The sequence below is a fragment of the Ischnura elegans genome, chromosome 2 (assembly GCF_921293095.1).
Source record: "Ischnura elegans chromosome 2, ioIscEleg1.1, whole genome shotgun sequence".
NCBI classification, from domain to species: Eukaryota; Metazoa; Arthropoda; class Insecta; order Odonata; family Coenagrionidae; genus Ischnura; species Ischnura elegans.
In genome coordinates, this window is record NC_060247.1 from 92767618 (window position 1) to 92793726 (window position 26109).

The following is a 26109-nucleotide window of genomic DNA, read 5'->3' on the forward strand; positions in this document are numbered from 1 at the left end:
AAAGCAATGACGTTATGCGCATCAAAGTGTAGCGGGTGAAATGATATTATGATATAAGTCATATTTGTACCGCTATGGTGTATAATGTGTGCTTATTACGAGTAGATGCTTCAGTACCTTTTGTTTTAATGACGTATGCCAATTGATTGTGGTTCAATTTCGTGGGAATGCATTTAACGCAAACGTGTAAGCAGTTTCAACTACGAAAACATTTGGTTCCTGGTTTCACTCTTGATAGATTTCGATCCTTTTTGGTCAGTAGTGGGGTGAATAATCTTCTTAAACATCCCCCTGTGGGAGCACTGATTCTGACTCGAAGAAATGGTGACAATCATGGTAATGGTAGTCGCAAGTGGAAGTTGCCTTCAGGATACAAAACGAACATTATGATCCACAATCCCATAACTAAGCATAAAGTTCCTCTGGTTTTAAAAAATAAGTCTTTTGCTACTTGGTACATGTGTGGGCCAACTGTGTACGACTCAGCTCATTTAGGGCATGCCTGGTGAGTTTTTAAGCTTTTTATTTTTATATTTTTTTCTCGAATTTCCAATTTAAAAAAAGGCCATTTCATTTCATTTGACAGTTGTTACGTGAGATTCGACGTTGTCCGAAGAATATTGGAACAATTTTTCGGTATCAATGTAGTGATGGCTATGAGCGTAACAGACGTAGACGACAAGATCATTAACAAAGCAAAGCAGGTGAGAGCTTGTCTGTAAAGATTCATTTGTATCTTTATGATACATTTCGATGTATCGTAATTTTCATTCCCTTAACATATTTTGCCTACATAAAAATTCCCAAGAGACGCCTCAATCCATTTTTACCTATATTCTGAGTTATTATCACTTTAGGGGTATTTGATTTGAGTATGTATACCTTAACGCCTATATTTATCTTCAGTTTTTTAACAGTTCCTAGAAATATTTTGGTGCTTAATTTTTTAAAGGATTCATCCACAGTTAATCTGCAGCATAAGGAAGCTTTTTTAATCAACCATTCATCTTAACTCTTACATATTTCTCTTCAGTTCCGCAGTAACATTAATTCTATCAGTGCTATAATCTTTAGAAGGAATACAAATTCTAAATGTTTAATTGAGCTTGGAAAAATCAAATAATGAAAAAATGTATAACTTAAAGTTATTTGTCTCATAGCCAAAAATTTTCCCATTTTCGCATTGATTTGATTGACTTTTGCCAGCATGTTCATATCAGTACATTTTGGTTCGCATTGATTGTTTCATCTGATAGGCGGAGGTTATTCCCATTCAGCAAACATAGTGTTGGACTGTCTGCTTAGAGAGGTGACACTCAAATTGCAACATGATTCAAATCTGGATGATTATTTTATATGATCATACTGTCCTCTACAAAAATATGATGATAATAAGCACATCAAGACTTGAGGTAACTTTTTGTGGTAGTATTACCCACTACCTAGTGCATAAAGTCAATTGCAAGTGTGCTCAAAATGGAAAAAAAATATTTGACCTGTGAAGATAAAGAGGCTAATCAACGAGGTTAACTCAAATGGTTGAGTCTTTCTCGTCCAAATTATTATTTATGTCAGAGAAAATATTTTATTGTTAAATTTGTCTTCTATTACCTCCCTTAAGCCACAGCTTTTTTCATTAGATCTCTCTCATGGACAATAGAGAAATAGATATGTGATGTACATGTCACATTGGCCCTGTAAGGAGTCAAAAATTATGGCATTTAGAGAAATTTAATTTTAATTATATTCCATTGTTGATATACACATTTTTACCTTTGACGCATGGCCTTTGCTATAGAATAATATTGCTACAAACAGAAAGATTTATGGACAGAAAGTTCAAAAAATATTTATTTTTAATGAAACTCTTGGAAAAAAATTAACTGTCTAGCATAGGTGCACTTGGTATCATATGAGGATCAAATTGTTTGCTTACTCTACTTATACCTCTTTTCACAATGATATATGACACATGGTATAAATCTCAGAACCTTGTTTCTGCAATTGGATTGAGTGTTATGCTTTGGTGAAAACTTTTGGATGTGCTCCAACATGGAGAATCGGCTGTAGGCCTTGGCACTCATTCATGAATGTTCTAATTTTCCAGTTCTTATGTGGTTGAATTACAAAAGAGTAAGAGAAAGCTTATCTTTTTATCCTCTTTGTTATAAAATGTGCTGCAAGTAGAGTATTCATCCCTTGACAAGAGCTATAGTAATGTACTGTAAAACTTATCTCATATTTCATGTAATTGATCTTTCATTTATTTGGTGCAGCTTTTAAAGCATGTCCATCAAATCAATAAAAAATGAAATAGTTCCAAAGGAGGCAGTAGTTCTATAGGTTTGTTAGGTAATGATCCCATCCAGTGACTATTTGGAAGGTCAACAATTGACTTCTCAAATTTCCACTGGTTGTTTTATTTCCTAGTCATTGAAGAGGTTTCCAATGCAGTCATGGCTGGGGTCCTCAAAGAACTAGTTGCAATCTTGATGTTATTTATGAAGCAGTAGCATTCCTTATCACAGCTTTGTCGATTTCGGTAGATGTACACTCATTTTCTGCAGAATCATCTTCCTTGTGAAATCAATTTTTTGTTTGTAAAAAATTCTCGGGATATCGCGTGGGTAAGATTATATGAGAGCGCCGACGTTTCGGGTACCGACTCGCTTGCCGTGAGAATGAGTATAATCTTACCCGCACGGTATCCCGAGAAGAGTTTTTACATGTTGTTCGCCAGAAAAGTGTTAAATCTTACACAATTTTTTGTTTTTTTTTAATTATGTATAAAAACTAACACTCTGTGAATATGAAATTCAGAACACTACCAGCATTACATCTGCAGACTTTGAGATGCACAATCTTTCAGATATACGAGCATCCAAAAATTTTGAATTCGGCACCTTTCGATTTGGCTGATGTGACGTTGTGTTGCATAGAGGAACTCGCACTTTGGGCATAATCTGAACTAAGTATCATTGAATCCGGGGTGAAGTTAGGAACTTTTCAGCGTTTTGTCCATTCTTCCTTCCCGCAGAGAGTGATTTTTTTTGGCTCTGCCTGCGTTGCACACCCAGCTAGATCAGTTCTTCACAATTGTGAGTTAGCACACAATTGTAATGCAGTGTTGCATTTTGCAGGATAACTGTACTCCTCGATACCTTGCATACAGTCCGCCCGGCGAGAGTTGTCCAATGACAGGTCAAAAGGAGGGACAGAAAACCCTGCACCAGCACAGTTTGCAGCCAATCACTGTCCCCCAAATGCACCTTTGCCTAGTCATATGACATTGTCACATGCATGTGGAGCACCGAAATAAGCCTGAACCACCAAAACAATCCCTTTCTTCGAATCACCAAAACATGGGATTTTTCCTTTGGGTCCTTCATGCTCATTTTCTCTTCTGGCTCCTTGCTTCACGGAACCCTTTTGTTTACGGGTGATGTAGGCGTTTTGCTTTCTTACCTGGCAAACTTGCACCCTACCCTGAAGTGGACCAATCTGTCTGTCATTGGACAACTATCAGTGGCCTGTATCACTGCGAGTTGTTTTATACTGAAATACTTAGTTTGATGCATCCATAATAAGTGCACTTTTAGCACAAAATCTACTATACTATTCCTCTTTTATAGGAGCACGCCAACTAAGAGACTACTGGCAGAAACTGTGTGTCTTCTTGTGCAAACTTCCTGTACAAAGCAACTCGGGTGTCTAGAGAACGAGATTATTTCAGAAAAATATTGGACACAAGCACTTTGCACACTCATTATAAATAATACAAGCAAGACCAAAAAAAACCATGTACATTACAAATAAAATCCCATACAGAAGCGTTTGGATGAGAAAATTTCATATGACTTGCAAATCGAAAGTCAGTGAATGGAAGTGGCTGAGTGCTGTGTGTTTTGAATCATTTAAATCCCAATGTGACATGAATGTCTCACAAGTGAAAAAAGTAAAAAGTGTTTTTCACAATAAAGATGGAACATACCTTTAAAACTGTGATTAATTGGCTGAGAAAAATATCAAGGAACTGTGGGAACAAGTGACTTTGTACACAGTCACACGCTTGGGTGCAAAGTTAAATACAACAACGGATGAAGTTCGCCATGAAAAACTATTTGACTTAACCGGGATTCAAACCCAAATCTACCAAACAAGATGTTGACGTCATAAGTCCACACTGTGGCACATGTTCTTACTAAGCCCGATGACCCCCACCACATGTGCCACAGTGTGGACTTGTGACCTCAACATCTTGTTTGGTAAAACCCATCCCGAAGTTTGCTCTAAGAAAATGGCTTGGTGGTGTAACTGGCTGACACACCTGACTGGCAATTGGGAGATCCAGGTTCGAATCCAAGCTAACAATAAGTGAAATATTTTTCATGGCGAACTTTATCCGTTGGTGTATTTAAGAACAATATATTCGGGCTAGTAAAAATATTTTCTCATCAAAATGATACCTCTAGTAATTTCTATAAAACAATTAAAACTTATGAAAAAATAATCTTCTTAAGATTCCTGGGCTGGAAAGATAAAAAATTTTTATAGACACTCATCAAACCAGAAATGTATGGCATTCATTAAAAATGGTGCGAATCAATTGGGTGCCTAAAAACACAAGAAGTGAGCCATTTGTATACTTTAATTTGTGTAATATTTGCGTCATACTCCCTAAAAAAAAGTTTAAATCTCCCTGAATGGATTTATAGGACCCTTGTTTGATTCAAGGTCGAGGAAAATTATTTATTCCTCTGCAAAATATTTACCTGAATTAGGAAAAATTTTCATTCATATTGGTTTAGTTATCTTCAAAGGAATAATACTCTTTTTGGGGGGACCCACTCTCTTTTTTCCTTTTACTTTTAATTTTTGCTATGTATTTTTCTTTTTGGCTTCTGTCATTTTATTGCTTTTTCCCTCATGTAATATTTTCCTACTCTATACATTAATTGTCAGTAGAAAAACATTCAAGGGGGCTTATACTGGTACTAGCCTTGACAGTTTTTCCTAACATTCTCTCCATTGATTTAAGATCCCTATTGAATCATGTCTAATAGTTTTTTATTATATGAATTATATGAACCTGCCATTCTTAATGTTTGAATCTTCTATTTATAGAGGAATGAAGATTTCAGTAGCATATCCCATCAATATGAAGCTGAATTCTGGGAGGATATGAGGGTGTTAAATGTTATCCCCCCTAATACACCTCTGAAAGTGACCAGACATATTGAAGAGATCATTTCTTTTACATCTAGGTTAATTGAAGTAGGAAAAGCATATACTGCTGGAGATGGTAAGCAAAAATTTTCACTCTTTTAGCTTAAATGTAGGTTAAGATATCTGTGATGGCCACAGTGGGAATGAAACTCAATATATGTCAGCAGATGAGTAAGATTAAGATATCAAGTCTGTTTAAAGTTATTATGTAGTTGACTTGAGGAGTGCTGAATGGTTTGAAATGAATGGATAAAATTGTTACTTAAAAAAATGTAACCACTGGCACACTCAGTGCACCAGCTCAATTGCTTGAGTGTTAAGATGAAATAAGTATGCCCCCTTTTCTACATTTTTTTTCTTTTTATTTTTAAGGATCTGTTTATTTTGATACTTGTTCCTATGGCAACTATGGAAAATTTATGTCATTTCTACCGGAGGAGGCAGAGAATTATAGTGAATCAAGAAATGTTGATCAGAGCGTCAGATATAAAAGATCACCAGTAGATTTTGCATTATGGAAGGCTAGTCCCAATGCAGATGAACCTGGCTGGCCCAGTCCCTGGGGAAGAGGACGGCCTGGGTGGCACATAGAATGCTCTGCAATGGCCAGGTAATTTGGGTCATTTTTGGATTGTAAATGTGTATGTATGATATCGCTTGAGTTATTATATCTATTTTCATATCTTGAGCGAAGTTGGACTAAGAAGGGCCAATGAGTTAAGCTTCAGGTTACTGATCAGAGGGTCTTTGTTACCTGGCTGGCTTCTTTGTCGTGTTTTATTGCTGCTTCTTAACAGCTGTTCAGTGGATATTTGAGGTCACAAGAAGCCTGAAATTGAGCTATACTGCTGAGGAAACTACATAAATGGTCCTATGCTCTGATAGATTTAACTCTGTCTCGTAAAACACAGAACACATTGTTTTTTAATCATTGAGAGGAATTTCAAATTCCCTGGGGGAAAAAATGGACTCATTGACCAGTTTTCTTGTATGGTTGATTGTGATATATGTAATTAGAAAAATAGATGCCTGTATGTCCCATTTTTTTTATCGATTGGTTGATTCTAGAACTATTTATGATAAAATTGACTCAACCATTCACAGACAAGCTGATAGTGTCGCAGGCTCCTGCTGAGTGGGTCTCAGCTACTCATCTTCCTGAGATATTGGCCTCATGTGGTTCCTTTTAGTTTACACTCTTGTTAGTGATTAATTTCCTCTATGTAATGATCTCCATTAATGAATTAATGAACCAGAACTCTAATGATGTCACCTAGTCATTTAAAGTAAGAGGCACCTTAAGCATATTTTCAATTTAAACTTACAAGAGAATAGCTGAGTGGGGAAGATAAAATTTTGTCATAACATATCTTTCCGTTCCACTCACAGAATTCTTACAATGAACTGCATTTTCTGGTCTAAGTGCATGGCCCTTAATGTTATTAATATGCAATTCACATGTTGTCATCTAGAATCTATGGAGGGTGAGTTCTACCTTGGCATATCAAATCAATCTCCTGGTGTCCTTTAAGTCCTTGTGACTACAAAATGAAATGTGTAGGAAATTTGTTGCACCTTCATCCTGATTCTAATTATCAATGCATAACACATTTCTCTGCTGTTTTGGGTTTGTTTTCTTCTTTTTTTTTAACTCTCTTTACCATCAATCTGTCATTTATTGGTGTAGTACTGTAATTATTGCCTGAATGCTTTCGAAGAGGAAGTATTGCTTCATTAAGGGATAACTAAGTGGTTCTTGTGTCTGAACATTAAAGTAATCATTGTAGATTGGGTTTACCAGCAGTTGTGGTCGTGAAATGTAGTTTGCACATGATTGTAGTTATTCCAGATAATAATTCAATTAAACAGTGAGCTGAGAAAAATTAAGAGATTTAAAAAATATTTTTTAGTGATTGTGGGTTATGTGAATAAACTTTATAGTTAGAATAGTAATCTCTTATTGATAGGACTTCTTTGTCTCTCATTTCTTACAGCAAACTTTTTGGCCCTACAGTTGACCTGCACTCTGGTGGTGTTGATTTGATATTTCCTCACCATGAGAATGAAGAAGCTCAAAGTTGTGCACACCATGGTGTTTCTCAGTGGGTGAACTACTGGATTCATTCAGGTATCTAATGATTCAGCATGTCTTCATTGTCTTTTAGTTAAAACTGTAGAACTTAATTTCTGGATATTCTTAATTGTCGGCACGAATAGATTTGCAACCATTAATTATCAAGTCATATTAAAATCCTGAATCCATATCCATAAATATCCATGTAAAAATTTATAGGTTAATGGTGTATTGCTAGGTGTGCTAAAATATATTTTAGTTCTTGGTACTTTTAAATTATTTATTGTGACGGAGCATGAAAACGCCACATATTTTATTTAGTGGGGAGGGCATCAATGGTCCCGAGTACGGAATGATCGAACAATTATCGAGTACTTTGAGACACAAAAAAATATATTTTCCACTTCAGACATAGCATATACACACATTTATCGAACTTAAATAACCTGATGAAAATGAGGTGAACGAAAAATGCACAAGATGATAGGATTCAATTGCCCCCCCTCCAAAAGAATACAAAAAGAAACAATTTGTGATTTGTAGAATTCATGGGCCGAGTTTACAATTTGCCCAAATTAAGTTTTTAGGCTGCTTTCGTGGTAACACTGAATCAGATTTCTGACAAGGAGTCAACATTTTGGTGATTAGATACGGCGCACCGGGATAGAGAGAAAGAACCCAAATATTTTGGCTACACAGTTTGGGGATTAAATCGGGTCTGGGCAAACGAGCACGGGGACGGGTCGCTAACTGCGACGTTCTTACGGTTTCGTCGGAGCCTTGAGCAGTAGGAGCCGTCGATGATGCGACACGTTGGACCCCAAATGTCCGTGGGATCGAGGGCTGTCTTCCTCCCGACCTCTGGGCGTTGGTCCTGTCTGTCGCTCGTCTGCAATGTTGCTTTCCGCTGCTGGCTACCTCCGTAGACAATCTCGTCCCGCTAAACAGCACTCTCTGGTTACACCCAGAAAAATGACGACCAATCTGGCACGTCACCAATCCCGTTCTCTGTCGATCAGGATAGTGTTTCTCGCCCCGTCGACCAAACTAGCATTTCTCGCCACGAGGCTCTCTCCATCCGCGGATTTATAGTGATGTGGAGGGGGATGATACACAGGGGATGGGTCTTTTTGGGACAAGAGGGGTTACACTTGGGCCTCACTGTTGAGTGGGGCAACCACCGGTCCGTGCTGACCAAACACTAAACACTTGTGAGTCACTTGTACCTCATGCCCGGGGCATGACAAACTATCCACGCACACACTCAGACATACGCAGGCTCACCCACACATATGTGATCATCCCCTACTCGGGTCATTACACAGCGAAAGAAAATACGTGACATATGGTCGGTATGTCACAATATGTACATGTATGATTTTATACACTTCAGTAACAAGAAATGTACTGCTCTTGGGAAAGTAACTGACAAGGAGACTATGCCTTACTGATGTCAAGAAAGAAGATGAAACCTTTTTTGTGAGAAAGTAGACACTTAGATGGGAATACTGTCGAAGGGTTTTGTCCATATACGCCTGGGTTTGAGAGAAAAAAGCATTTTAAAATTTAAAAATATGGTTACGTTGAATTTAATTTTAAAAATTTCGCTTATTCTTTAACGCCGATTTGGCCCAGTGGTAGCGTGCTGCGCTTTTATAGCGAATGACCAGGGTTTTAGACTTGGGGAGAGAAAATTTTTTCCAGTCTGCCACCTCCTCCATTTTTTTGTAATTTGTTCCATCTTCTTCAGATTTGTTCATTTAGGGCGCTTTACATTTTTTTTTACTTGACTGCTTTTTGAGAATAAGCCCTAAACTGACATTTATGTCGCTAGCTAACCCTTGCTTCGAATTATTCTTTCCGTGCCAAGATTCATCAAATCAGGAGTGATAAAACTGTGGTGCTGGCATCAAAGTGAAGGGAACTCATTTCCAAAGCAAAAGAGTTTAAATCACTGTCTCCGGAGAGTTTCCCAGGTTCCATACAGGAGAAAGATATACAATCAGGGGGAAGGAAACTCGACAAGCTTGAAATGATCGACAGATGGGTATACGATCGCTTTGTTGAAGCCAGGAACAGGAATGAGCCAGTGATGATTCGGACTTTACAAGAATATGCTATTTCAGCGTGATTTCAGCACATATCTCCAGGATTTGAATTCTCTGCCAGTGCTTCATGGGTTGCATCTTTCAAGATGAGACACCGAATCGCGCAAGGTAAAATAACAAAATACGTGTCAGCGGGCGAGCAAGTGTGTGCTGAAGAAATATTGCAATCAGAAATGACGTTTCAGAAGCAAACAAAAAGCTCAATCTCCAAATGTAATAGATTTCGTAATTAATACAGATCAGACCGGGTGTCAGTAGAGGTGGATATAAAGAGAATGCTCTCCAAGACAGAAGAGAATTATTTTCAGGTGGCTCTTGGGAGCGTGATAAAAGTAATACACTCATATACAGCGCAGTATGCTATTACGGCCTCAGGAAAGCTGCTTCCTAAAGTTTTTATTGTGCATGTCAGAGCCTGGAGGTGATTTTGGTCCGCGAGTGAGCGAAGAAACTGGAGAACATTTTTTTTAAACTTGAAATACAACCCAGTCGTAAGTTTTCCAGATTTAGAATACACAACAGAAATATTTAAAAATCTATTCTGCAGTTTCTTCGCTCGGAATCGGAATCTTGGCTCGGAAAGAATAATTCGAAGCAAGGGTTAGCTAGCGGCATAAATGTCAGTTTAGGGCTTATTCTCAAAAAGCAGTCAAGTAAAAAAAAATGTAAAGCGCCCTAAATGAACAAATCTGAAGAAGATGGAACAAATTACAAAAAAATGGAGGAGGTGGCAGATTGGAAAAAATTTTCTCTTTCCGAGTCTCGAACCCTGGTCTTTCACAACAGAAGCGCAGCACGCTACCACTCGGCCAAATTGGCGTTTAACAATAAGCGAAATTTTTAAAATTAAATTCAACGTAACCATATTTTTAAATTTTTAAATGATTTTTTCTTTCAAACCCAGGCGTATATGGACAAAACCATTCAACAGTATTCCCATCTAAGTGTCTAATTTCAAATAAAAAAAAGGTTTCATCTTCCTTCTTGACATCAGGAAGGCAAAGTCTCCTTGTGAGTTCAAGGATTATTTAAGCATTTTTTCCCCAATTTTGATCCCCTACTCTTCTAATAAAAATATGCATTTGGCAAACCCCCACACTTTCTAGCTTACGTAAGGTCTTTTGATTTTTTTAAAATGCTTTAAGTAAAAAAACTAATATTTAATACTGTTTTTATTTCTAAAGCAATGTCACAAGAGTACTGTGAGAAAGTAAATTATGTTAAAGCACTTAAGTAGTAATTATTGATAATTTATATGTATTGAAGTATGTATTAATGTATCAATATCGGATGTGCAGCAACGGAGCCAGCACAAGGGATATGGAATTTTGAGTACCATGGGGATATACCAAGAATATCAAAGGATATCAGTTATCTACTTTGTGCTCAAAAGTTAACATTGTAGCCAAAGTAATTACCAATCTTTCTATCATAACATGATTTATAAATGTCCTTAGTGCAGTGTTTTTATGGAAAAATATTTTATTAGTTATGTAGGACTATATTTTGCATACGGTGAAGGATTTAATTTATGCTCACATTTTTCATTGTGGCTGTTGCTTGTATCAATTTTTGTTTGCTTGCCTCCCCCTCCCCCCTTTGAGTTGTTTCCGTATCCATTATTGCCCCTACCCCTTTTTCAGGAAAAAGTAAACAAACTTGTAACCCGTAATCTACCCTAAGAGTGCTTTCATAATGCTTGGACATCCTCAAAGGATTGATGTCATATAATTAGTTCATCATTGCATGGTTGCTCTAACGTTTAGCTTGGGCTGGCTCACACCTCAAAAAAAGTAACCAGTGAGGAAAAAATGCCCAATTTGTAAGAGTTTGCCTCATGAGCCTGTGGTTTTCTTTGGGATTGAATTGCTAGGTTTAGGAGATAAGGATGAGGCAGTGCAATAGAATCTCCCTCTTGTTGATCATTTGAAAAAAGATGAATAGCTGTAAGGGAATGCTGTGCATAAAAAGGTATTTTTAGCATTTGCAATTTACTTTCTTTCCTAATTTCTTAAGTACAGATAATATTTATTGATATTTATATTTAAATTGTTTAATTTACCATAGCAGTCCCCAAATCAATATTGCATGTTTGAAGAATTATGAAGCAAATAAAATGTGCAGTTGATCATTAAGAAGTATGAAAATTCTTGGGATACCACATGGATGATGACAATTTATAGACAAGGTAAACGGAAAGAGTTTATAATTCAAGGAAGATTTAGTTTAGCTCTTTTCTCAGGATAGCTTTTACTGAAATATGTACATGGCTTTTAAAAATGTTATTGTGTAATGTTAAAAACATTAATGAAAATCATGAAGAGTTCTCATGGATAAAAATGTACTAGAAATTAAGCTTCATGCTATTTACAGTAATGAACAACTCGCTTTGATGCCTAGGATTCCTGAAACTAATACATAGTAACTTAAACCTGCTATGTGCTCATTTATTGGTTGAAACACTCAACTGTGGGGACTTACAAGGTTGAGGCAGACTTATGTAGGGTGTGCCATGTTATTCCTTGGAAAAAAAACAGTGCTGAAGGTCACTTGTTTGGTTCTTCCGGACAATGTAATTGCAAACTCCTTCACCCAGTTATTATGGTGTTTTAAAATCTGTTGTGTTTTTGGCCAACTTCTGATTGCGGCATGACTTACTTTCCCCATTACTCTTCATGCTCTGCAAGGAGTCTGGTAAATTCTTCCCTTTTAGCCACAAGGCCATTGTCTTGTGAAACTTTATTTCTAGCTTAGCAGGGATATGTAATGGAGTTGCTTAATTCTGGACAAGTAGCACTGGTTCAGACAAGAATGGTTGGGGCATTAATGATATTTTTGGAATCTGTTGATATACCTCAATATTATTTCAAGATTTACCAGGGGAAAAGCAAACTTAATATTGTCCTTGCTTGTGAGTGGTCTGGTTGCACTTTCACAGATTTTAAATACAGTGCAAAGCTTAATTTACACGTGATTATAAATTAATAATGAATTACATATTTGTTGAGTGACTGTGTTAACTTTTAACCATGTTTAACATTTGGATCCCACCCCTGATTGCATAATTAAAGTATATATTCTTATGAATGGTATATGAATCTACACCAAGTGTTTCTTTGAGAATTTTAATGTAACTTGAGAGTGTTACTAGTTGGTTTTGCATCAGCCTTTAAATGCAAAACGCCTGTGTTTGAAATAATGGCTTCTCATTGGCTGGGATTCACAATTGATGCGCATAAGGAAATATTTGGTCCAGAAAATATTTAAGAACGTCTTGTGTTGGTAGTGAAATGACCTCTTGCATCAATCAAAATGATCAATTATATAAAAATTAAATACAGTATACCCTCGTTATAACGAGGTTGACGGGACGGAAAACCCGGAGGTTCGTAATAACGAAGTTCGTGTGAACGTTTCTTTTAAGAATCTTTACTTCATAAAGCTACTCTAGGTATTGACAAGTGCGGTTATCCTGCAGAATGCAACACTGCATTACAATCGTGCGTGAACTCTATTGTGACGAACTAATCTAGCTGGGAGTGCGACGCAGCCGGAGCCGAAAAAAATTGTCGTCCGCGGGAAGGAAAAACAGGCGAAACGCTGAGCAGTTCCTGACTTCATATCACATTAAGTGATACTTTGTTCAGATTATGCCTAAAGTGGGAGTTCCTTTACGCCACACCGCGTAGGGTCGGCCAACTCGAAAGGCGCCAAATTTGAAATTTCGGGTACGCTTGAATTTTTCATATATTCATATCTCTGAACCTTTCCCTTGGGCTACAACCTTGTCGCGGTGGAAAGGCTTGCACGTTCCTATGACCCCTAGAGCTGCACTGACGGGATTAATTCTAAATTATTCCCGGTAGGGCCACCCATGCCAGATAGGTCGAAGGGTAGGAGCCAGACGAAAGGTAGTCCACGTGATGGTGTCACGTGAAAAACACTGTTGGAATGGAAGTGGGAAACCCTACCAACTATCTCTTCCCTGAACACATGGAGTACAACCAAATGAGCCTCGGAATCTCATCGCCCGGGACCCGTCCGCAAAGGGCGGGTGTCGGGCACGGCAGCGAGGTCGGCAAGGTCCTCGGGGTCGCCAACATGCGAAATCCTTGCAGAGACTTATCATCATCACCATCAGCAGCAGCAATGAAGAAAGAAGAAAAGAAGTCCAAGAAGATGGAGAAGAAGAAGTCGGCTTTAAATGTAGGGACGTGGAATGTGAGGACTATGATGAGGGCGGGGAAATTAGAAAATATCAAAAGGGAAATGGATAAAGGGAGGATAGACATCTTAGGATTATGCGAGGTGAGGTGGAGGGATGGGGGGGACTATTGGAGTGATGGGTATAGGGTTATGTATAGTGGAGGGGAAGAAAGCCAGCGGGGGGTAGCTTTAGTACTAAACGGGAAGATGGGTAAGCGTGTGGTAGATATAGACCAGGTAAGCGAAAGGATTCTGGCGGTAGAAATTGAGGCGCGGCCCACCAACCTTGTGGTGGTCCAGGTTTACATGCCCACTAGCAATCATAGGGAGGAAGAAGTAGATGAGGTGTATGAACAGCTCGAGGAAATAATTAGAGACACACCAGGTACGAAAAATCTGGTAGTAATGGGGGACTGGAACGCCTCAGTCGGGGAAGGCAGGGATGGAAACGAAATAGGATATTTTGGTCTAGGAAAACGGAACGACAGGGGAGAGAAAGCAGCAGAATTTTGTAGGAGAAACAAATTATTCATCACAAACACGTGGTTCAATCATCATAAAGGGCGAAGGTACACGTGGAAAAGTCCAGGGGATGTGGGGAGATATCAAATAGACTACATTATGGTAAGACAGAGGTTTAGGAATAGTGTGAAAAACTTGCGCAGCTTCCCTGCAGCGGATGAGGATTTGGACCACAATCTAGTGCTCATGAAATGCAACGTAAGATTCAAAAGACTTATAAGAGTTAGGAAGACGAAGAAATGGAACGTAGAAGCCCTGAAAGGGAGCATGAGGAGAGAATATCAGGAACTAGTGGACATTAGTATGCGGGACATTGACAGCACCAAGACTGTTGAGGAAAGATGGGATAATATTAAAACGGGAATAGTCAAAGCGGCGGAGAAGTCAATTGGCTACGTGGACAGTAGAAGGATAAAGAAGCCGTGGATAACGGAGGCAATGGTAAAAGAAATGGAGGAGAGAAGGAAGTGGAAGAACGTGGACACAGAACAGGGCAAAAGAATGTATAGGGAATTGAATAATCGATTACGACGTGAAACTAAGAGGGCAAGGGAGGCTTGGTGGAAAACACAATGTGAGGAAATGGAAAAGTTCCAGAAGGATGGAGAAGTAGGCGCGTTGTACGCCAAAGTTAAGTCGCTATCGGGCGGCAAAAGAGGACAAACCATGTCTAAAATTAAGGCTAAGGATGGGAGGATGCTAACCGAGCGAGCAGAGGTACAGGGTAGGTGGAAGGAATACGTGGAGGACCTGTATGACGGAAATAACAGACCAGAGAGATTGACTCTAGAGGAGGAAAGTGCAGTGGAGGAGGACAATCTTGGGCCGGGGATATTAGATTCGGAAATAGAGAGAGCACTCCGTGATATGAAGGCTAGGAAAGCAGTAGGCGTGGACAATATCCCGTGTGAGCTTCTGAAGAATCTAGGGAAGGAAGGTAAGAAAAGGTTTTTCGAACTAGTGCGCAGGATCTACGTGGAGGGATGTTGGCCGGAAGATTTCGTGAAGACGGTTTTAATTCCACTTCCGAAGAAGAAGAAAGCTGTGGAATGCGGAGATTATAGGACTATCAGCCTAATATCGCATGCGGCGAAAGTGGTACTGAGGATATTGAACAGACGAATGGAGGCGAGGGCAAACGAATATTTGGGCGAAGATCAGTTTGGTTTCAGAAAAGGGAAGTCAACTCGTGATGCAATAGCAATAATGAGGTCCCTCGTGGAGAGGAGGCTAGAATATGACCAGGACGTATGTGTGTGTTTCATGGATTTTGAGAAAGCGTTTGATAGGGTGAACTGGGTGAAGCTTATGGATATTCTCAAGAGAATGGGTGTAGATTGGAGGGATAGACGACTGATTCGTAATCTGTATATGGCCCAGATTGCACTAGTGAGGATAGCGGACGGAGAATCTGGGTGGGCAAGCATTGGCCGAGGTGTGAGGCAAGGCTGTCCTCTATCGCCGCTGCTCTTTAACGTGTACGCTGAAGAGATGGTAAGGGAAGCGTGGGATGAGTTAGAAGCTGGGATAAAAGTGGGAGGAATGATGTTCAAATCAGTGAGATTCGCGGATGACCAAGCGTTGATCAGCCAGTCAGCGAGGGGGCTTCAGGCTCTAGTGGATGCGTTATACGAACATTGCGAGGAGTATGGGATGAGGATTAATCACAAGAAAACTAAGGTTATGCGGTTTTGTAAAGCATCACGAGCGAGGAATGTGAGACTCAAGATAAAGGTGGGTGGTGAAAAACTTGAGCAGGTTGAGCAATTCAACTATTTAGGCAGTACGTTAGAGGAAAATGGATACAGTAGTAAGAACATCAGGAAGAGAATAGCATTAGCAAAGGAGGCGTTCATGAACAGGAAGGAGCTTCTGAGAGGATCGTTGTGTAAGAGTTTAAAGAAAAGGCTGGTGAAGAGTTTGATTTGGAGTGTAGCTCTCTACGGTGCGGAAATGTGGACACTGAGGAAAGAAGACGAGAGAAGATTGGAGGCATTCGAGATGTGGGTATGGAGAAGAATGGAGAGGGTGAAATGGACGGAGAGGAAAAGGAACGACGAAGTGCTGGATATGGTTGGCGAGGAGAGGCAGCTTTTAGATGAGATACGCAGGAAACAGAAGGTATGGATGGAGTTAGTGCCTAGTGGTGAGGGGATGCTGAAAATAGTGTTGGAGGGTAGAATGTTAGGTAAACGAGGGAGGGGAAGGAAAAGAATAGGTTTTTTAGATAGATTGAAAGAGAGTAGGCCTTACAGTGAATTAAAGAAGGCAGTGCTGGAAGGAAAGGGAGGATCCCAGTTCGCTTCTCGAATACTCCTTGGAAACCTACCTTAATCGGTAGAATACTATAATAATAATATCTCTGAAAGTTCATTAATCGAATGTGCGTAGGAAGAGGACTGACTGTGCGTCCTATTTACGAGCGGTAGTGAGTGGGTCACCATGATTCCGCAGAAATGAAGCTTATTATATGAGGTTGCTTACATACTGAAGTATCTCCTACTGAAGAAATAACCATAATTGACGGTCTTGCGCCCAGTGCAAGAGGATACTGTAATCGTAGCACATTGGTTTTAACGTAGCGTAGTGTATATCCACCTAAATGCCGTTGCTTATTCGTGGAACTTTGTAATAATGTTCTTTTTGTAGCCGGCAGGGCTGGGATTGTTATTCGTAATTTGTTAATAACGTTTCTTTTTGCCATACATTGGATAGGCTGTTTCGTCAGGACCAACTACAGTGGAACTTGTTTAGTACGATTCTGAAGGGACCACAAAAAATGAACGTACTAACCAGGAAAACGTGCTAACGAGGAAAGTAAAAAATAGTAGATGGGGTAATTGCAATCTGTGGAAAAGTTGTTATAATAACAATTACTATCGGTAGTTCTCGTAGGATCGCCTTCCTGAACTCTTTTAACCTTTAAAATAAAGAAAATGGGCGCTACATTGAAAAACAATACCATGTGAATAAAAATCACAATGTTTCATAGATTTCCCGAAGACGAAATACGGCGTCTTTCTCCCGTGATTTATCCTATATGTATTTATAGAAAGAGGACAAGTAAAGCTAAGTCATTTCTTTTTTGTCACAGCATACTCGGAGAATATAACAACAACCCTGAGTATGTCAACGGGTTGTTTTTAAACTTCATAAAAATTGGACAAAATTATATTAACCTTAAATTAAGGCAACAGCCGTACACATTCGCTTCTGGAATAAAGCCATATTGATCGATATATCGAATAATAACACGCAAGATTATTAGAATACGACGTAATTACAAGAAGATTTTATATTATACAGTTGAAATTTACTTTAAAAATTTGTTTAATGTCGTCTGCTTTCGTGCCGAGACCAAGTATTTTTAAGCTAAGCTTCGTGTGGAGATCCAGAGCATCGTCTGCTCCCGCAGCAGTAGTCAAATATGCACGTATTCCGTAGCATTGACGTCGTGCAGTACTGCTTTAGATAAAGTGGGAATTGGATAAGACTCATTTCTTCATCATGATAACTCGTGCAATAGCAACAATTGCCCACTCGTGAAATTTGTGCGCAGTGGGCACTCTAGAGGCAACAGAAGGTGAGGAGCTCGGGGTGGGGAAAATTGGGGCTTCTTATTGGCTGCAGTTTTGCATAGTCAGACTGATTCCTGATAAATGGCCATGTTTGATTATTTATCACGTCATAAGAATTGAGAAATGCATTTGAATAAATCACGGGCGAAGAAAGATGTGTGGAATGAATGCAAGAATGTTAATGGCTAGTAATAATAAATTAAATCATGAATTCGGAGCTTTACGACCCTTAAGAAGATACTGGAGAACGAATTGCGGGTTGCGTCACAGCTAGCAATTAAGCGTACTAACCAGGAAATCGCAATTTTTTCAAACGTACTAACCAAATACTTTTGCCTGTATTTTGTTCTGATGGTACCGGGACGGAGAGAAATCGTCGTACTAAGGAGGAAAACGTACTAAGGAGGAACGTACTAACCAAGTTCCACTGTATTTGCTTTGTAATAACAAGGACTTCGTAATAAGGTTGTTCGTAATAACGAGCGTCTACTGTAATCTATTTTAAGGTTATTTGAAGTTACATATATGTTTTTAAAACATCCTTTTTGTGAATAGGCATTTGAATATGAAATTGTTTTCTGTATTTACCCTAATTTTATCATCCTCTTATGGATACAAAATTTACTTTAATACTTAATGGTAGATATCACTCGTAACCGTAATCATGGGTCATAAAAATTATTATTATCATATGGCATTTTTCTGCATTATCTGCCAGTTTTTAATGTGTTTCAGGGCATCTACATCTCAAAGGGCAGCAAAAAATGTCCAAGTCCTTGAAGAATACTATGAGTATCAGGGAGTTTTTATCAAACCATACAGCTAATCAGTTCCGGATATTTTGCCTCATGTCGCATTACAGATCAGGTGGGTATACCGGTGTAACATGATAGTCTGTTTTGTTGACAAATCTTTCATATGTACTGTTACCAATAAATTATTTGTCAGTGTTTGCTGTCCAACACAGGTGGGCTCAACTAATGAAATTTTAATCTTGAAATTGAGCTAACTACTGCTATTGTGTCAGGTGCAGCGACAAGAAAATAAATAAATAGGTAGTCTTAATTACTGTAAGGCTTCCTTAATGGGAAAGTGAACTCCTACAAATTGTAATCATGATATGATTCTGGGTTCTGTAGCCATTTAGGTTGACTTAAGAGAGTAACAGTCTCAAAAGCCATCCTGCTTTCATCATTTGGTCAAACACGTTAATGAAATCAAAAGATTCAAGCATGATGGAGTGGAATTTTTCCATATTGAAACATATATGTACTTCCAATTTTCCACGATTTCCAAACATGTTTACCCTGGTTAGTTCATTGCCTTTGATGGTGCAAGCCATCCTTCTGCCGAACCCTGGCTAGTGTTCTCTTTTGTACCTCACTGATTGGGTAGCCATTGTCCCTTAATCAGTGGTAGTTTGTGGACAGGTGCCAGCCAGTCAGTAGTACATGGAAGATAATTCTAACCTATCAGCAGTCAGCAAAAGGATTTCCATTACTGTGGAAGGCAGCTAACTAACCATGCTTCACACTGTTAACCAAAAGATGAAATTAAGGTGGAATTCTAAACTGTTTCCTCTTTAAGTCAACATGTTCCACTGGAGAATCCTTTAATCCACCCTAAAATCTAAACATTAACTTCAAACCAAAGCAACATGGAGCAACTTAGTTATAAAACAAGTATTTGTCATTCAGATACGACTTCAGACAATGATTAAACAATTTGTTTAAATAATGTCTCGTCATTTCAAAACAAGAAGTAGCATCATGCAGAACCATTTATGCAAGAATAAACTTGAAAATTAAGTCATGTTAGATGCTTGTTTGATTCAAATCTTCAGTGCAGCTGTTGCATTAGGTTCATCAAAAGCATATTTTTGATAATATAGGTACATACTGATATTAGCACCTTTTATAGTTCGTAATTAAAGCTGTATGTCACATTACTATGGTTTGATGTGGTTATCATATCTACGTTGTGGGAGAAAAAGATAATTATTTAAATATATTCTAAAAATCTATTTATCAGTGGCCACAAAATATTTTTTATGAGTAAGATAAATGTGTTTAGAGTATAAAATAAAAATTTAGTTCAGTTCTGAGATGGAATACCGTATAAGCGTGTGTAAGAGGCGCACCCCTATTTTGAGCATCGGAGCTATGAAGAAAAAAATTTTGCGGCATTTTTTTTATACTATCGCGCGGAGTTGCAGACGTACGCCTGGAATTTCGACAGTTATCGAACTTTCCTCTTTCAATATTAATTGAAAGGGGAAATTTTGATAACTGCGGCGGTAATAGCGGCATAAGAGGGAGTAGAAAGAGTTCCGATCCTCTCTTCGCATACGCCGTTGCTCTACGATGCTTGTCCTATTCACGAAGAATTTTGTTTAGATGCTCTCGCAGGAGTATTGCAATAGAATTGCAGCCGTGGAAAATTTTAAGGCAAAACACGACAGGCAAATAGCATGAACCTTCCCAAGAGCTTGGACAACAATCTCAGCGCCGTGGGATAATAACCACGTCGTAGAATTAACGGAACCACACTCGGCCCTCCATCAGCCAATGCCTCTGCCGTTTTTTTTTCCTTTCCGAGACCCCACAGGAAATAGGAAAACATCAAGTTATAGGGGAACAATGGAAACGTGTCTCATCCCTACCCCGTCTCACCAACTGGCCTTGATCGATTTCCCATTTTATGGGGGCCAAATGCTAGGTGAGTCAACTACTGAGCCCGAAGATATCTCGATAGCTTTCAATAATTGTATGACACGCACGAGGTTCAAAAAAAAGAAAGAGATCTAACGCGACGCATATATGACAGAATTTAAGTTTTTTGAGCTCTAATTGTTTGACACAAAGATTTATAGTTACAACAAGGCTACTAATATTCAAAATAGTCCAAACAGGACAATTTCGGAAGAAACAAGCGTAGCATAAGCGCATTCATACAAGACGAGACGGACTGGAAACTTTAGGCAACGCGAACTGCGTATATCACATTGCTGCGCCTTCGCCCCTTCGCTTTGAAGGCAACGACGTCACATGCAAGATCGGACGTGTTCTTCCCGTGCTCCTTCGCTCATAGCCTCGTAACTTGAAATAGGGAGGGGAAGGAGCGCGCTCCTTCCCCTCCGTATTTCGTTGCTTGCTTCGAAGACGGAGGGATAGCGCTCCTTCCCCTGGACATCTCCTTCCGCGCTCTTCACTTACAAGCATTTCTTCCATCCACAATTAAGTCCAACAATGAACACACTCGTTCGAATTATTTAAAGCGCAGGTTTTGACACCAATATAATTTTTAGTTGCAATAATCCTCATATTAGCGTCTGAAGATGATTTTTGGAAAATCAGGTCCTCAGCGTAATGGAAATCACTCGGCAAGATAGATATTGACTATTGACCAGGTATGTCATCCAAAAATACGCGTTTCTCTACGTTTGATAGCCGATTACTATATGCAGTATAAATGCCGCGGGATGCCCACTCGTGGCAGTAAATTTAGCGCGCCCTCCGGAGCGAAAAACCCCCGCGCGATCTTTTCCATGTTCACCTCCGGGGTACCGACGTGACGGCGCGATGCTTACAAGAAAAGCAAACAGGAGCATTTTAAAAATACGTCACTAAGGGAGAAACTCCCCTGCCTACCGCTTGTTTTTACCTAGGATTACAGATGACTGACTCACACTGAAAACCAAGGACACTCAGTTCCCCTTAGACTTGCGACCGGTGAAGGGGAGGGGGGGGAAGATAAGAAGTTTGTGTAAGAGGCGCACCCTCATTTTCGGCTGCAATTTCTGGGGAAAAAGGTGCGCCTCTTACACGCGCTTATACGGTATTTGGGAAAAGTTAATGAACATTGTTTTAAACATTCTTGCAATTATGTAAAAGACCATTTCATGAATTTTTTGCACATTGAGTGTATCGTGCAAAGTTTTAGCTTTAAAATAAACCATAAATCATGGTTTTGTGACAATTAAGTGGCGAAAAAGAATAAATGATGTGATTAAAGTCACATTTTTTGGCAAAAATATTTAAACACCCCTTAAATGCACAAAGTTTTCTTCTGCAAAACGGCCTTGGGATATTTATTTTAATATTCATATATACCCATAGAGAAATTTCTATCAAAATCTGAGATCCTTAGGGAAAAAGATTTGTTGAATTGAGGTGTGCATTTTTATCTTAAATCAATCGCACTTTGATAACTTGATTTTGTTGTATCTATTGTCCTTGTTATGTTACACAGAGACTGTATCAATAATGGGCATGAGCAAGTTTGCAAGCATGGGGAAAAATTATATTTGAACACTATTTAAAGCTATATATAATTTATTTTAGACTAGGTACTGAATAAATTTTTTCTCGTTCAAGGTGTGGCTTATACAGAAGAAACTATGGGAAATGCAGTTGCAACCATGTCCAAAATAGAGAGCTTTTTAGCTGATGCAAGTGCCTATATTCATGGGAAAAAGCAACCAGTTTACTTGGATATAAATGAACTTGATAAGGTGCTTATTTGTTGCAAATTTGAGACACAAATGCACATGTTGGTCTTGGGCTTACTCGTTTTTGTTATTTTTGTAGGCTGTCAATCAGTTTGAGGAGAAAATGCTGAGTTCTTTTGCGGATGACTTTAATACTCCATCTGCAATGAATGCTCTGATAGAATTGATTTCTTACTGTAACAAGATACTCAATCCAAGTAGTGTGAGTTTTATATGCATTGATTTTCAGTGTTTTGTCTTTTATGGTGTTACTAATAAAAATAATTTATATTTATTTTTCTTTTTCAGAAACTATCCAAAGCCAATCTAAACCTTGAAAGCAATTCCACTGCTCCAATAGCAGCAGTTGCCATTATGATTGCGAGAACATTGGAAAAGTTAGGAATTGACTTAAAATATTATGAAATTTCCAGGAGTCATGATTCACCCAATGAAATGGGTTCTGCCATGGACTGGAGCAATCTATTAGACATGTCTGTTGAGTTTAGGAATGAGATACGCTGTTTGACCATAAATGAACTGAAGCTCTCCAAAGATGACGTTAGCCGTGAATATGTGAATAAAATTTTGCAAGCCTGTGATGGTTATAGGAAAAACATGGCTTCCAAGGGAATAGCAGTGAAAGTAAGAATATTTAGCAGTGTATGTGTATGTTTCAGCTTACTTGAACACCATAACACTATCATTAATCAGAGTTTTTTTTCATTTGAACTTGCTGTATCTAGAAATATACAGTGCAATCTTGAAGAGAAACCCCTAATTTTTCACCTTAAAACTCTTTTTCATGTATTTTGAATAATTTTATTGGTACAAGTGTGGTCGTGCTGATATTATTTTCTAAGGTATCAGTTTGAGAAAAAAATTTGAACAAATTTACTTGCAAAATGTTGCACAATAATGTAAGTAAAGTCTCAAGTCATTGAGTGTATTTTTTCTCTCTTAAAGTAGGTATGTAAGTTTTCCGTCTGTCCTTTGTATGAAGTTTTACTGTTTGAAATATTACTGCTTCTTAATTATTTTTATGAAACCCAGAATGGTTATCTTTTTGTGTAATTTCATTTTTATCCTAAACCAAGTGACTTATTACATTTTGATTGAACTATCAGTAAATGGGAGAATATTTGAGTCATATGGAATGGAGATTATCATTCATAAATCAAATGAACTAAATTTTATATTTTCTTTTCTTTTGATCTAGGATCATGGCAAGACATCATCATGGTCTATTGCTGAAGTTGATAGTAAACCCACAAGATAATTATCTTTCATGTAATATATATAAAGTATGTAAGTAGAGCATCTGGAAAATAATGGTGATGCAAGGTAGTGAATGAATGAAGAGAGGAAAAAATGTTAGTTACATTTAATGGAAGAGTTAAAATAACTCTTTTTGTAAAAAAGTAAGCTGGAGCAATGATATAACTTCGGGGACTGGAGTTGTCTGAATTTTTGTGTACATCATAGTCATCATTGAGCTCCTGTAAATCAGTAATTGTTACCTCATTGAAAGTCCACTTTCAACATATGGTCTGATCCAATTTTTATGTAAACTTATGTAATAAAGGTTTTATGGAAAGTTATCTATTTTGTTTAAAAAAACCTGTATGTGTAGTACATACATAGTGAGTTAAAAAAAAGATTATATTAATTAGCTATAAGCAATGCCAAGATCAGATCCCTCATAGTCGTCCTCATTTAAGCCCAAATGCATACCAGCGGTTAAGTATGCTGCAGCAGCACCACACAGGCAAGTCATGGCTATGCTAAGAGCAGATCTTCAGTGAGTTGATGGTGTTGAAGTAAGTATGTAAAGTTCTGTGAAGCAATTGAAAAATGTAACTTGGGATGAGCATTATAGCAGTGACTAATTCAACAATACCGGGACTAGCCTCGGTTACAACTGTACGGGAGTCATTCGCAATGCACAAATTGTGTGAAAAATCCACAGAGAAAAATTCATTCGCCTTGACCAGGATTCGAACCCGAATGCTTTAGCCAGTTGAGTTGCTTTAGCAAGTATGCCTAGCTAAACTATGATAACTGGCTAAAGCACTCAACTGGAAATGAGGGGATCCAGGTTCGAATCCTGGTCAAGGCGAATGATTTTTTCTGTGGATTTTTTTCACAATTTGTGCATTGCGGGTGACTCCCGTAAAGTTATTATCATGGCTAGTCCCTGTATTCTTAAATTAGTCAAGAGCGACCACCTTTATGTGGTCAAAGTTTGGGCTTTGCTCTCCGGCTGTGTCACTGTGCACACGATTTGTACTGCTCGTGGCATCATATGCTCAGCAGTCCATACCACCTTGTCCGGTTTAGTCCACAAATTTCCACAGGGAAGAATGATGCCTCAGTAGCTTAACTGGCTAAAGCACTTGACTAGAAATCTGGGGATCCAGGTTTAAATCCTGGTCAAGGGGAATGATTTTTTCTCTGTGGATTTTTCACACAATTATAGCAGTGGTTGGCTTTCAAAATTCAACTGCAGAGTAGGTGATGCTCTGCTAATGTCAAACATTTCACTCTGCAACCCAGACTTAAAGAGAGAGAAGGGATTGGACTACGCATTTCTTTCATCCATATTTTTCCTGAAAATGACGAGTCATTATAAATGAAACAAATAGTCTAGTGAAGGCACAAACTACATCAGTGTACTTCATCCCCCAGTGCTAAAATGGTAATAGGGAGTATCTTTCAATACCAAAACTCAATCTGCTGCCAAAGTGAAAGGCATACCATGCGAGTCTGGATTAAATAAATTTTCCAGGAAGTACTGCGCCCTTTGGCATGCAGCCCAGTGCAGAGAAAAGTTTGCCTCCTCACCAACAGCAACGGTAATACCCAACTACACACTTTATGCCAAGATAATTCGAGCGATAGGTCATAAGGGAGGCTGGACCAGTGAGTGGTATCAGGTGCCTCAAGCTTAAATCTACCTCAATTAAATAGTCCATTCAATATGTGCTAACAAAATAGGGATTGCCTCTTCCAATGGGATAAACAGAATTTGGATTGTCATCTCTTGTAGGATCTTCCATTATTCACCTATCCAGTGGCGCAGCAAGGGGGGGTTTTGGGGGATAAAACCCCCCCCCCCAGAACTCACAGAAATTTTTAAGTTAAATCTATTTTACTTAATATGATTAATATTGCTTGTAGAATAGTGTGAGGATTAATAAAATGTCCCTTAGAAGGCCGTAAAAATCACCATTTTGAACCGTTCATCTTATTTTTTTTTTTTTTTTTTTTTGGCGGAAGGCCTCCACAACTCCCGCTAACCCTGGAGGGTATGCAATACCCCAAGCACCCCAGTATTAGTTGCGCCTGAAACCCCCCCTAGCCTTAATTCCTAGCTGTGCCCCTGCACCTATCTTAACTCGTTGCGTACGGATGGCGAGAATTCTTGTCATTTTTTTCCTGAACACTCCGGACGGATGACGAAGATTCTTGTCATTTAGGCGTGTCAACCTAAACAATTTTAAATTGTACAATACATATTCGTTTGTACGTTTTGTTGTTGTTCGTTATTCATAATGAATTGATGCATCATAACGTTTGATTGGGTAAAGTTATATTCAAAACATTAGCTTACCCCGGTATGCAACGTGTTAACCCTCTGTCAGGCACAATAGATCTGACAGGCACAGCAAGAGTGCTTTTTCATTTTTTTGCACTATTAGGCGGCATGGACCCTTGATAGTAGCTGTTTGTTTTCAAACACTCTACGCAGCCTTCTCACTTAGTTTGACTTAGGCCATCCCCATGGGAGGTTGTGTAAGTTTGGATCATAGAAGCTCATTGTACCCCAACTCATCACAATTTTAAAGGCATGTATTTTTGATAGGCAGAATATTTTTTAAGGCATTTTCGCTTGATGCTTCGACG

At 38.6% G+C, this 26109-nt stretch overlaps 1 protein-coding gene across 3 annotated transcripts; it reads left to right on the forward strand.

The window, feature by feature from the left end:
* Window positions 1–20: 20 nt before the first annotated feature.
* Window positions 21–23804, forward strand: LOC124154169 (probable cysteine--tRNA ligase, mitochondrial). Of its 3 annotated transcripts, none has more exons than XR_006863850.1 (11): window positions 21–505; window positions 587–704; window positions 5125–5302; window positions 5599–5836; window positions 7221–7354; window positions 18450–18581; window positions 22091–22227; window positions 22304–22426; window positions 22513–22848; window positions 23039–23172; window positions 23423–23804. XR_006863850.1 is itself a non-coding variant. In XM_046527731.1 (10 exons), exons 1-10 carry the CDS (start codon window positions 168–170, stop codon window positions 23480–23482), a joined length of 1794 nt encoding a protein of 597 aa, XP_046383687.1. In that variant the 5' UTR covers window positions 21–167; the 3' UTR covers window positions 23483–23804. The 3 variants fall into 3 exon arrangements, 1 of the variants encoding a protein (XP_046383687.1); XR_006863851.1 differs by having other exon boundaries at window positions 23039–23123; window positions 23423–23499; XM_046527731.1 differs by lacking the exon at window positions 23039–23172.
* The last annotated feature ends 2305 nt before the right edge of the window (window positions 23805–26109 follow it).